General features: G+C 36.7%; 1 protein-coding gene across 2 annotated transcripts in view; it reads right to left on the bottom strand.

Annotated features, from left to right (window-relative positions):
- tmc6b (transmembrane channel-like 6b) overlaps window positions 1-13,552 on the bottom strand; it is a 35,501-nt gene that overhangs the window by 1,714 nt on the left and 20,235 nt on the right. For both annotated transcript variants that reach the window (XM_051676200.1, XM_051676201.1), the window contains exons 9-20: window positions 13,203-13,390; window positions 12,876-13,020; window positions 8,770-8,925; window positions 6,088-6,275; window positions 5,848-5,938; window positions 5,661-5,758; window positions 4,760-4,855; window positions 4,539-4,614; window positions 4,056-4,189; window positions 3,419-3,595; window positions 1,704-1,782; window positions 1,500-1,595 (exon numbers count right to left, since the gene is read on the bottom strand). In XM_051676200.1, the coding sequence (XP_051532160.1) occupies window positions 1,500-1,595; window positions 1,704-1,782; window positions 3,419-3,595; window positions 4,056-4,189; window positions 4,539-4,614; window positions 4,760-4,855; window positions 5,661-5,758; window positions 5,848-5,938; window positions 6,088-6,275; window positions 8,770-8,925; window positions 12,876-13,020; window positions 13,203-13,390 (1,524 nt within the window). The remainder of the gene's footprint in view (window positions 1-1,499; window positions 1,596-1,703; window positions 1,783-3,418; window positions 3,596-4,055; window positions 4,190-4,538; window positions 4,615-4,759; window positions 4,856-5,660; window positions 5,759-5,847; window positions 5,939-6,087; window positions 6,276-8,769; window positions 8,926-12,875; window positions 13,021-13,202; window positions 13,391-13,552) is intronic.

The following is a 13,552-nucleotide window of genomic DNA, read 5'->3' on the forward strand; positions in this document are numbered from 1 at the left end:
CATGATCAGTCATATTTTCAAAATCAATGCCAAAATTTCACAATTTCTGCCAGGGTATGCAAACTTTTGAGCACAACTGTAGCTGCATAGAGAGCTATAGGATGCTCCCTTGCTCCCTATTTAGTGAATGACTTAACCTCCAGTGTGCTGTCTGTCTGCACTGGTCAGTTTGAAATGCACCTTATTTTCATCCTAACTCCATATAAAAAAACTTCAGCTTATGCATAAACCCATTTATTCTAGGTGTGAAAATGCACAATAAATATACAGGAATGTATTTACTAATGTTAATGAATAGAACCGTACTGTACAGTGATAACAAAACAAAACAAAATGTATATTAAAATGAAGTGAAATGACCCACAGATGTGTTAATGTTGAAAGTTATTCAAAATGTTTTTTCAACTTTTGAGGGAATAATGTCCCATTTTCCACATATGTGGACTTCATGTTTATCAGCGTGCTGATGAGTGAAAAATGTATGGATTTTTTAAAGCGGCATATCAAACGAAACTAGAGACGCTACTCTTTACAACCAAACAGGTTTCAATAAAAAAAGACGTACTTTTGTTGGTGCTGTGACCGTAGTATCGATTCAGCATCATGCTGTTGTGATGCGGTGCGGCAGAAGTTTAACCCTTAAATGACAGTGTAGAGTCTTGTGAAGAGTATTCAGTCAGTTTTAATTCATTTAAATTATTTGTTACATACATCGAAGCCAAAATACACCATCCACACGTGGACGCGGGGTTGTATGAGGTTAAATCAAATTAAAATGTACTCGCCAGTTGGATGGTAACATTTTCAGAAACTGCAAGATAATATATGGGTTAAAAGTGAAACTACGGAAAATGCACTCTAGCGACATCTCTGGTTGAAAGACAAAATTGCAGGTTACTTGCACTGGAACATTGTTTTGTTATTTACATCAGTTGTGCTTCAGCACAGCTCTTCGTATATCTGAAATTCTGGCCAATTTACTGAGATCATCCGATAAAGATATTACATATCAGAGCTAGTAGCCTTTCTGCTGCTGTTTTTAGCCACATCTACACTAGAACGGCATTTTCTTCCACCAAAAGTGGAGGCTTTCGAAATGATGTCTATTAATGCACACTTGGAAAATGACTTTAAGAATCTGAAAACAGATTGGTGTGGATGTGGCCTTTGTTTACATGACATACAAATGTAAAATCACTACTGTAGGCCGTAGTGAATCAGGGTAAGGCAAGATATTTTATGTTCTGGCTCAAATATAATAATTTGTTCAGCTCTAACAAAGTAATAAAAATGAGAAATCCTCCGTAGTGTACCTTTTTATTGTAAGAATGATGATTAAATTGTGAGGTGCCTAAAGCTTCCCACCTCTACAGATTATATAACGTGTGTTTTCCGACAATGGTGGCAAATGAGTGAACTTAATTAATAAATAATCATTTCTAGAATCCACTTCTGGGTTATACTACAGGATAACTACCCATCTATAAATGCGTGTGTACCTCACTGGCTCCTCTAACATGGCGTGGTGAAACCGTTCGTCTCCGTTCATGAATGTGCTGCAGTCGCGTGATGAGAAACTTCTTATCTTCTCCCTCCTGATTGGACAGAAAATATCAGGACAGAAGATGATGTCACGATAGTGTCAGACCTTCTGTTAATATGCATGATTCTATTTTTATATATTTTAAGTCATTGAGTCTCACATTTTCAATCTGTTCCTGAAGGAGCTCGATGATCTTCCTCTGTCCATCAACCACCTGACTGTGAAAGTAAATCACGATTCTACACAAACACAGAGACACACAGCTATAATCCACTCAATGTTCATGTTGTAATCATAAACGAGATCTCTTTAATCTGTCAATTATTTCTTCTAGACAACAATCAGATTAAATGGAGACCAGTTGGAGACTTGGCAAGTATCTTGTTTCTCAGATGTTTCTCCTGAGAAAAACACTCAAGTAATCTAACGTGTCTTCACGAGATATCTCAACAACATCTTAAACCGTGCTCAAATTTGCCAAGATAGCAAAGTCTGCAATCTAGACTCAATATGAACTCAAAATTTCACATTACATTTTTCTGAGAGCAAATGATCTGAGTTATGCTATCTACAATCTTTAATAGTTCTAAAGTCTCACTGTGTCAACAACTGACTCGTTTGTGTTTATCTTTATTTCTCTTAATCCTTTGTTTGTGAGTCAGACTCATGGCGTTTGCGGGTCAAAAATGACCCGAACATTCATGTGTAATATTGTTTTAAGATATGTAACAACACTATTTTTAATTATTTATTTTTATTTTCTCCCCAATCTGGAATGCCCAATTCCCAAAGCGCAATTCACAGTTGCCTCCACATCTGAGACCGTCAGTCCGCGCATCACGTGACTTGTTGAGCGCGTTACCGCAGAGACATAGCATGTGTGGAGGCTTCACGCTATTCTCCACGGCATCCACGCACAACTCACCACGCACCCCACCAAGAGCGAAAACCACATTACAGCGACCACGAGGAGGTTACCCCATGTGACTCTACCCACCCTAGCAACCGGACCAATTTGGTTGCTTAGGAGACCTGACTGGAGTCACTCAGCACGCCCTGGATTCAAACTTGCGACTCAAAAACACTATTTTTAATAAAGCAAAAACACTAAAGTTGTGCATTTTTGAGGGGCATTTTATGGTATTTAGACCTTATCTAGCTCTAAATTACTAATTACACCATTCATATAAAACATCATATAAAACAAACATATTTTATCTTCACTTCAATAAAAACCATTTCAGTAAATTGAAAGAGTGCAATGATGCTCAAACATGCTGTCAAACCTGACCACGCTGTTACAGTTAAATCTGATTGTGTTACAAAGAAAAGACAGAGTAATTATTGTGTTAACTTTCATTTATTTCAAACATCAAAATTCCAGAATAAACTTTGCCACACGGGTCAGACTCAAACTTCGACCCGTGTGGTATGTTTGGTAAATAGACAGGTTTGTCTGCACTTGTAAGGGGGCAAATGTCCTCATCAGTAAAAAAAAAAAAAAAAAAACCTTAAATTGTTCAGATGATGTTGATCTTGAAATCTAGTGATGTGCACATGTTTGTGTGAAGGTTAGGGTTAGGTTTAGGGGAAGAGTTTGGAAATAGAAAATATTGTTAGCCTGATATGAAATCAATTGAAGTCATCAATATCATCAGTAATTGGTGGAGGAAAAGTCATAAAGTCTTGCACCACTCAGATAAAGGATACAATTTTTATTAAAGAAACAAAATCAAAATGGGTCATGAACACAACATGAAGGTAAAGGAAGTTTAGGAGAAATATCTGAGACTTTAATGAAGCATAACTGTGAACTTCATAAAGTCTTGTGAGCTTTGAAAGAGCAACATCTGAGCATTAATAGTGGATACTCACAGGAAGATGCCAGAAGACAGAAAGAGGAAGAGCGGGTTCTCCACCAGGTGTGCATGCGCCCAGCTGAGCCAGGACAGGTTCTTATTGGCCGCTGCCAGCTGCTCCACCCACAACTTCCCGGCCTGGAACATGGTCTTCAAACCCTGGAATGGACCGCAGCTGCCAGATGGCTTTATCCTAGATGAGTTTGAATGAGTTTTAGAGGAATATTCCAGGTTAAATATTTTGTTTTCAAAAAAATACTCTAACAATGGAAGTCTATGGGGCAATTGTAATGGAGCATAGAAAAGATGAAATGTGAAGCTCACATTTTTCTAAAAACACAAACATGAATACATCAGTATAAATGTGTGATATCTGAGTTGTAAAGTTTCTAAATTGTTCTTTTCAAAGGTGGATGAAATTCTACAAGTGTCTTTTTAAGTTCCAAAATTTTCTTTTAAGTTTCTAAAATGTTCTTTTGAAATGGGACTACTTTTATAGGCGGATTCATTTCTATGTAAGTGTTAGGTAATGTGATTCCTGTGGTGGAGTGTAAACAGTGCTGTACGGGCACACAGTGCTGCATCTCACACAAATACCAAGTGAAAGTAACCAAGTGAAAACGGCACTGATGATGTGCGAGTTCTACACTTACGTCCACATGGTATATGTGACGCACACGGCAGAGCCCAGAAAAGACGGGAAACAGAGCAGCGTGATGAAGATGGTGGTCATCTGACAGGCGCGCCACGGTTTACCAGATGCCTGACAGTTCATCATCAGACTCACCTACAGGAAACAGACGACAAGAACAGTGAAATGTAGAGTGGAGAAGTGCGAAGTTCACCGAATCTGAGACGGCCCCACATTTTTCCACAGCATTTTTGTGTTATTTTCTTTGTTTGCAGTGAAAATGTATTTACTTTATTTCCATAAATAGCACTGTTTATCACTGTTTTCATTTGAATCATGCAGATTGTCAAACATCTGTACATTCAAGTGATACACCACTGATTTTTGAATCAATTCAAATGATTTTTTTTTTAAAAACGGTTCACGAATCAGACATCACTAGCAAAATAATAGTGGAAATTCAGTTGAGAACAGATGATTCTGAAGTTGATGAAGAGCAACAAACCTTCTTCATGTAGAAGAGAAACAGCAGTTTAATAATCTGAACAGCAGGTAACAGAGGGGAAAACAGCACACCCAACCTACAGCAAAACACACACACTACTGTTTATAACACAAACCAGAAATCAATTATAAAAATATGTTTATAGAAACACATGTTGCTATGAGTGAAAACTTCTCATTTTAAAACTCTGATCAGTGTGCAGAAGTGAATATAATCATTACCAAGCGAGAGTTTGTCCGTAGATGAGCTCTAAAACGTTCCGTGCGATATCAAACACGGGTTTCCTTTTTCTCTTTAGAGCTCTCTGAGAAAACAACCTGAGAAAGAGTTACAGAACTAAAGATATCACACAACACCAAACACAATTCATATTCATACACACTGCAAATGAATAAACACACACACACACACGCACACAGTGAGTTCCTAATGCATTACAATACTTTCACAATTCTTTATAATACATGTTCTTACAAACAATTGTAAGCACTGTTATATTATATTGTAATACTCATCTATTCATATTTAAAGTGTGTAATGCATTATGCTTTATTATAAACTGCATAATTAATTGCATGTTTTTTTTTATTTTTTATAAATAATTGTAAACACATTTTAAGATTTATCTATTCCTATTTTCACCTTTAAAGGATATATTGTATTAAAACATGCTAAATACCCAATGTCCATTAGTTTAATGTGTTATAATGCACTTTACTCTTTAAATATGTGATATGAAAGTATTATATTATTTTATAACTTTTTACGAAAAAATATCATTCATGATTTAAAATTAGTGTATGCCTTCAGAACACTTGGAATAAGGCGCATAAGCTGCATGGACTACATTTATGAATATGCTTTAAAGTGAGTTACTATTGACTGCCACTGTAGTAAAATCAGCGAACATCCTTTAAAATTCCTCTTGCATTTCACAGAAGAAAGTCAGTCATACGGGTTTGGAACGACATGAGGGTGAGTAAACGAAGACAGAACTTTCATTTTGGAGTTAACTGTTCCTTTAATAAAAACACTGTCTGCACGGTGTCAACGTTTCCATTCTTATTAACTCATTATCCTGGTTTCAGGTGTCAATGTAGAAGATTCCAGAAAGCGTCTCACCTCCACAGAAACTCGCCGATGAATGTGTCGAGCAGCATGAAGATAAAGTCCATTAGAAGGAAACGGTACAACTCCTGCCCAACAAAACTCTCCCAGCACTGACAACAACACAAACATCATCAAACACACAAACCAGAATCACCAACAGACACAAACAGCCGTCACAGATATAACACACGCGTCTCACCTGTAATCCCAGACTCTGAGGGTTTGACGCCACTCGCCCCAGCCAATAATAACACAGCACCCCCAAAACACTCACTTTCAACAACAAGTTCCTGTGAGAAACAGAACTGAAGTGAGAAATTAAGAAAAGAAAAAACTGCCCACATTTCTTTCAATTTAACATTATTGGTCACAATGTTTCAAATATTTCAAAAGTTGAGTTCCTGAAGTAAAAAGAAAATCCCTTTTAGAGCAGTTCTACCTGCCAACTGAGACGTAATTGAGCACGCTGGGAGAATCATACTCCTCCATCCAGGCCACAGCGTTGAAGAATCCAGGCAGGAGCAGATTGATGCTGGACACGACCACAGGAAGAGCTAACAGACTCGCCTCCTTCAGTAACAGATCGTTAGAGGAGCTCGTGTTCGAGCGAGCACGATTTATCAAGTCCTGAGGGAATGAGAGACGATTAGAGAGAAAAGTTAGAGAATAAAATGGTTTGAAAGAGTATTGTCACGAATCTGTTGTCTTCTCTGTACGAACACAAACACACGATTGACGCAGGATGTAAAGACTTGTGAATCTGAACGCTCGGAGAAACATTCAGCATGAGACGCCAAGTGGGATCTTCAATTGTACCATAAAGTTTGAGCAGAGAACTAAGTGTAAGCAGTATGAGCAAAATCATATTTCACACTTTTAATGATTATACATCATGATAAATGTGTCTCAAAATAATCACAAAACATGTTAAAGAAAATATTAGGGCCGACGATTTAAAATCCAGGAGATCAGCAGTTAAAGAAATACTCAAACCAGCCCATCTGACACCAACAGTCATCCATGTGATTCTCTAATCAGCCAATCGTGTGGCAGCAGTGCATAAAATCATTCAGATACGGGTCAGGAGCTTCAGTTAATATTCACATCAACCATCAGAATGGGGATAAAATGTGATCTCAGTGATTTGGAGCGTGGCATGATTGTTGTGTCAGATGGGCTGGTTTGAGTATTTCTGAGATTTTCACACACAACAGTCTCTAGAATTTACTCAGAATGGTGCCAAAAACAAAAAACATCCAGTGAGCGGCAGTTCTGTGGACAGAAACACCTTGTTGATGAGAGAGATCAACAGAGAATGACCAGACTGGTTTGAACTGACAAAGTCTACGGTAACTCAGATAACCGCTCTGTACAATTGTGCTGAGAAGAATATCATCTCAGAATGCTGTTCTGAGATGCGGGTTGGCACTGTTTTGGTGGCACGAGGGGGTAGAGGTCTGCTACTGACCTGGGCCCGATGGGACCCAAGAACCCAATGGGTTTCGGGCTGGGCTCGGGTCAGTTTTTCCAAGTAGGACTTCAGGTTCGGGTTGGGTTTGTATGAATGAAAAAATAAACAGGCTTACCGAACTTGTTTCGTGCACGCGCTCTCACTCACAGACACGCGTGAATGGACGAGTTAGGGGCCGTTCACACCAAACATGTTTTTACACACATCTGTTCTGTTTCCCTATTGTTTTCCTATGTAAACACATGCTGGATGAATGGGAGATTGTTTTCAGCACAGGTGTCACAAAGATTCAACAATCTGAACAAGTTCAGGCTACATAGAGGAGACTGTTGCAGTGTTCCATATTATTCCACTTTGTTCTACAACAGGTGAAGTTTAGGCAACATAAACAGTAAGTCAATGCTTTTTTCCCCTTCTGCTCTAGTGTACTGAGGAGCTGCTGTGCCTTGATAAATCTGTGTATGTTTACTGTTTCAATACTGTTATGAATGTTGCCTATATGCTTACATAAAATATAGCCTATTGCAACAGTACTTGCTAGGAGAAGAAATTAGATAGTAAGCGATTTCAGGTTTGGGCTTAAAATCTGATGGTATCATTTGGGCCAGGTAGGGTCGGGCCACACGGTCTCGGGTACGGGTTGGGGTTTCATTTTAAAGCCCATGCAGACCTCTACGAGGGGGACCTACACAATATTAGGCAGGTGGTTTTAATGTTGTGGCTGATCAGAGTATACTAGAGTTATATATCAGTGTTACTGATTAATCCGTGACGATAGTTGCATTTTGTAACTACCGGTTATCGGCAAAAATAGTTGCCCATAGTTTTTAATTCCTCCATGTTCCTCTGTGGCCAAAACCCATCATCTGGTACAAAAAGCTTAATTTGGTGAATATTTACATATACAGCACTGAGCCAAGACTCATTATCCTAGATGAGATGCACACCCTGGATTCAAACTCACGACTCAAAACACTATTTTTAATAAAGCAAAAACACTAAAGTTGTGGATTTTTGAGGGGCATTTTATGGTATTTAGACCTTAGCTAGCTCTAAATTACTAATTTCACCATTCATTTAAAACATCATATAAAACATATCCTAGATGTCATTATCACTGTTTATGGACTAATTCATTACTACTAATGCAAAATCTTATAAAAAAGACACATATGACAATTGACAAGCTGTTGCTGATGATTTACTGTTGATGAATTACTGCTCATACAGTTTTTATTAGCCAGAATGACAATCTTAACTTTATTGTGTTTATATTGTAATACATTGTTGATGATTGTAAGAGTGCATGTTTTGTTTCCCTTATCTGTGTTTGTGTGAGCTGGAAGAACAGACATTTCAAAATAAGAGTCCCCGGTGTGTTTCAGGCTTGTTTATAATTAAAAGTCCCACATTATTCACCAAATCTTAATTTTTTTTTCTGGTTATTACTGGGATTTTGGTGGCACAACAAACAAGCATCTGGGATTTTAGCATTAAATCAGACGATTAATTGGTTATCAGCCTTTTCCACCACTTGATTTATCAGTATCGGCAAAATCCACTATTGGTTAGCCCCTAGTATATGCCATCATAGTGCATGGCCCTGGAGAGAAAAGACAGTGTATTAATGATGTTTAGTATGTCTCGTACCTTGTGCATGTGTTCAGAGAAGTAATACACGGCAAGCACACATGCCAGTGTGCTGCCCAAACACATGAGCCACGCCAACATGTGAATAAACAGCCGGAAAAATCGCTGGAGGACAGGAATCTTCAACTCCTGACAGTTCACCTCAGCCACCAGCTCCTACACACACACACACACACACACACACACACACACACAGGTAAAAGAACATCCTCTTTCAAATCGTTAATGCTCAAGAAGGCAACACATTATATTAAGAACCGAGGGGATGTAAACTTTTGAACAGGATGATGTGTGTACACTGTTCTTATTTTGTCTTATTTTGGGATATACAGTATTTATTACATGTCTCTCTGGAATACTGGATTCTGATTGGTCAATGGCGCCATCTAGCGGTCTGTTATTTCTCAATAACAAACGCACATCCAAATATCAGAGAGGTATTGAGACCGGGTATTGAGAGCTGTCTCTCCTGCTTCACATATCACTCTGAGATCTCTACAAGTAAGCTAATAAAATAATTTTAACTCAGATCAATGTTTCAAGTGTATTTAATTATATTTTTGACAAACAGTCTTGTAATATGCTGAATCATGAGGAGTCAGACATTTAATAATTACAGAATAAACACCAACAGAACTCCGACACAAACCAGAGGTGGATTTCAGCTGTTCAGCGAATTATTTATTCTCAAATGACATATTTTCAATGCAAATCTATACTTTATGTTCATGTATTTATTTGTTTGGTTAGTAGTCGTATAATAAGCGGGATAATGTACAGTCAGACGGTTGTTATCACAAAATAAACCCCTTCAGGATGATACAAGAGTCTCCGCTTCACGTCGGGATCCTGATCATCCTGTCGGGTTTATTTTGTGATAACCAGCTGACTGTACATTATCCCTTATGTAAATATCTGTCACTTGGCTTCTGAAGGACAGTCTTTAATAAAAACTATGCTCTTTTATCTCCTATATTTGTATACATTCTGAAAGGGGATGCAAACTTCTCCACTCAACTGTATATATGTATATAAATGTGTGCAATCATGTAAATGTAAAAGTGGTTGACCAATATGGGTTTTTCAGTGGTTAATAGCAATTCTGATAGCTAAGGCAATTTAATGAGAGCAAATTAAATGTATACACTGAACATACATCTATACACATACCCTAAATGTACATATACTGTATACTATGAAATTAACCGCATTTTTTTACACAATATTTACCTAAAAGTATTTGGTAAAACTTTACTATAAAATTGTATTAAAGGTGCAGTATGTAAGATTCAGAAACACTTGTTATTAGTGACACCTGTGGCCGTTAAGTGAACTGCAGCAGCTACCTGTTGCTCATGCACACACTCTATAGGGATGCGAGCGAGCATCAGCCAAAACAATGATGTAACATACAAAGAGACTGAACATAATTCACCGGCATCATGCTGACAGATGAGGTAACATAATTAAAATGACACAGTTATGATTGTTTTACTACAAACTTTGAGACTGTATATTATATTTGACTCTCCAGTGCTGGAACAGGGCTAAAACAAAGTGTGGATATAGGTCTGACTATGAGAGACTGTAGTTTGAAGTAATCACTTTTCTTTGCATGATACATTGACTGCATTTATACGATAGCCTATGTCGGCGTTAGCTAGCTAGTCAGCTTTATCAATAGCTGTTAGCTAAATTTGGTGGATGATGACAGTAGTTGTTTATAAAATAGACTGTACATTATAAATATGTTGACACAATTCAGTATTGATGTGATCACAACTGTCATGTTGATATATTGATGTGCTATTGTTTTATAATAATAGATTGTATATATTTTCTGTATAATCAAGTTACGTTACACTAATGAATGCAGCTTTTTGCATTATCTTGAACATTGTCTAGCATTCATTTCATGTGTTATTGTAGTTTAGCTAAAATGACACAGATCAATCCTTATGGCACTATATTTCACATGCTTTGCAGTTACGTAAGTTTACCTGTCCAATAAGAAGAACACCAATTCAGGGTCAGTTTTGATCCCCAAAACCGAACGAAGGTCCCTGCAGGAATCAAATGTCCTGCCGATGTTCACTCTAGTTTTCGCTCGACCACGATCACGTTCCCGCTAGCCAGACGGGATTCAGATAAATGTTTGTTTGGTTTACTCTGAGTTTGTGTACAGTGTTCGTACAGATGTTTCAAAGCACTTTTCAAGGACATTTTTATTTGTTTTGAAGGACTATGCTCAAGATGTCATTAAAACAAATTTGTTTATTTTAAATAATAATATTTTAACCATTCAGTTAATTTATTTTAGAAAACACCACTTATTACAAGTACAACAATGAGCATGTTTAACTACATATTCTCACAGTAACAATTCTTGGTTCATTCATGATGAAATTGATGTGTTATTGTAGCGTGCTCATTAAAACACACTTCCCTATCCAACAGAAGTGAATAACTGTGTCTGTAAACACATATGACTCATGTGCTGTTTCATGTTTCCTAAAGTCACAGATTTATGAGAGGAACTGACCCAAATTATAAATAGGTCATTCTAAAAATATTTGGACTTTCCAACTTACAAAATATTGAAATTTTACATTTAGTTCAGTATAAACGCTGAGGGTAAACATTTCGTAACATGATGACATTCATTTTTATTCATAAAGGACAATTTGGCTGTTGTTCTTTTATTTATTATTATTTAATTTTGTTTCATGAACGAAGCAAGTTAACACTAATCAGGGTTAAATGAGGTACAATATATTCGTTAAAATGTGAATTAATAGCTTTTTAACATGCTGGGAAAAATCCCTATAAGCAGCCTCTGAACTTAAACCTTAAAAATGATTTTCCACTACTTTCTGTATTTAAAAAAAAAAAAAAAAGTAAAAAAAAAGGTTTTAACATTGATAACAGCAATGCTATGAAATTAAGGGACAAACATCCTTTTTAAATTATTATTAATAATTTTCTTTTGCTTTTTTTCCACACTTTTTTGGCTTTACACTAATGCTTTTATAAAAAATAAGTACAAAATAAATACACAAATAACTTTACATGTCACAGAAGTGGTGTACCAGATGAAGGGAACAATGATTTTTTTCAGGCAATTATCAAATATTCAAATATTTTCAAAAAAATGTGCAAAACAGAGTCAAGCCATTTCATATCATTAAAGGTTAGGTTATAAAATTATTATTTTTTTAAATAGTTTTTTCACTATTTGAAAGCTTTTTCATGACTAAAAAGTCAAGGGACATGTTTGTCAACATATTTTGATATTGACCCAAATGTTGTCAGAAATAACCTATTTTGTGAGACACAAAGCTTTCTTTACAGAAGGTGCTGCTAGACGACTCACAAAACTGAATCCTCCATTGATCTGCATTCAAATCATTCAAAACGTTTTACATCTCATTTCTTCACTCTGGAGAGTAATTTTTAATTAAAACTGATAGTTGCAAGAATTCATACTTGTTTAATCCACCACAGCAGTATCTATAAAATATATTTTTAAATCCTCCAGTAACACTTGATTGTGATTGGCCCATTCTGAACAGCGCTGCCAAAAGTAACAGGTGTCACGTGACAGCGCTGTCTATGGTTTGTCGTCGTGTTTTTCCGAAAATAAATAAATACATTTCATTTATTAAATGATTTAAGCAACGTATTTTACGATTTTTTATAATTCAAGAACTTTTTAAGCACCTCTTGGTAAAATTAGCCATTTTTAAGGGTTTTCCAGGACTTCAATTTGAAAAAGCCAAATTCAAGCACTTCAAGCACCTTGTACGAACCCTCATCGGTGTTGTGCTGGGAGCCGGACGTTTGCTGGATTCCATCTCTAAGATAACATTATCTAGTTGTTACCTCATGCATTAACTATTGTTTACAAGGAGAACCATATTGTAAAGTTTTAAAAAAATAAACTGTACATGACTCACTATATGACAAGGCTGTATATAGATTAAAACGAAAATAAGAGAGTTAACACTTCTGCACAGTTATCAGCCCTCCAAACAGCAGTAAATGTTCCGGTATCATCGTATATCATCATTAATATATTACATACACATGTACGTGTGTGTTCTTACTTTGAGTTGTGTGGCGATGTTTTCCCGCTGGAGTCTGACTGAAGATTTCTTACTGACTTTAAAGTCCCAAGAGCTGAAAACTTTAATGGCCAAAAGTCCTTTAGACTTATCGATACGAAAACTCTGACCAAACGACTTGGACATGCTGGAAGACACAAACACATCAGTAGTGTTCAGTATGTGTATTTTCTTTCATTCAGGATTTAAATCAGGTTTGTCAGAGATTCGATACTGTTGGAAGATGTTTTTTTGGTTGTGTTCCTCAAAACATTTCATGGGCTTTTTATAATCTTTCACTGATTGATTGAGCAGCTGAGGAAGACTCACCTGTACACGAGGATGATGCAGGTGATGAAGAACGCCACACCGATGGTGAAGAAGTAAACCAGAGGCATGTTATATGACAGAGCAGAACTACAGGACATCCTGTTCACTGATTCAGAGCAGCTGCGCTCCGACTGAAGTGTGTAATTACTATAGTAACCGTAATACAGCAGCGAATGTGAGAAATAACCCTGAGAGACAGACAGACAGACAGACAGACAGACAGAGATTCATGAACACTTCATAATGGTTTAATCAAACAAAATGGTCTGAATTGCAATTATTTAAATAATTAAGCATTTAAGTAATAAGTATTTAAATAAAATAATGAATTTAAAGTTGTAAAAGTCATA

The sequence above is a fragment of the Myxocyprinus asiaticus genome, chromosome 37, assembly GCF_019703515.2.
Source record: "Myxocyprinus asiaticus isolate MX2 ecotype Aquarium Trade chromosome 37, UBuf_Myxa_2, whole genome shotgun sequence".
NCBI lineage: Eukaryota > Metazoa > Chordata > Actinopteri > Cypriniformes > Catostomidae > Myxocyprinus > Myxocyprinus asiaticus.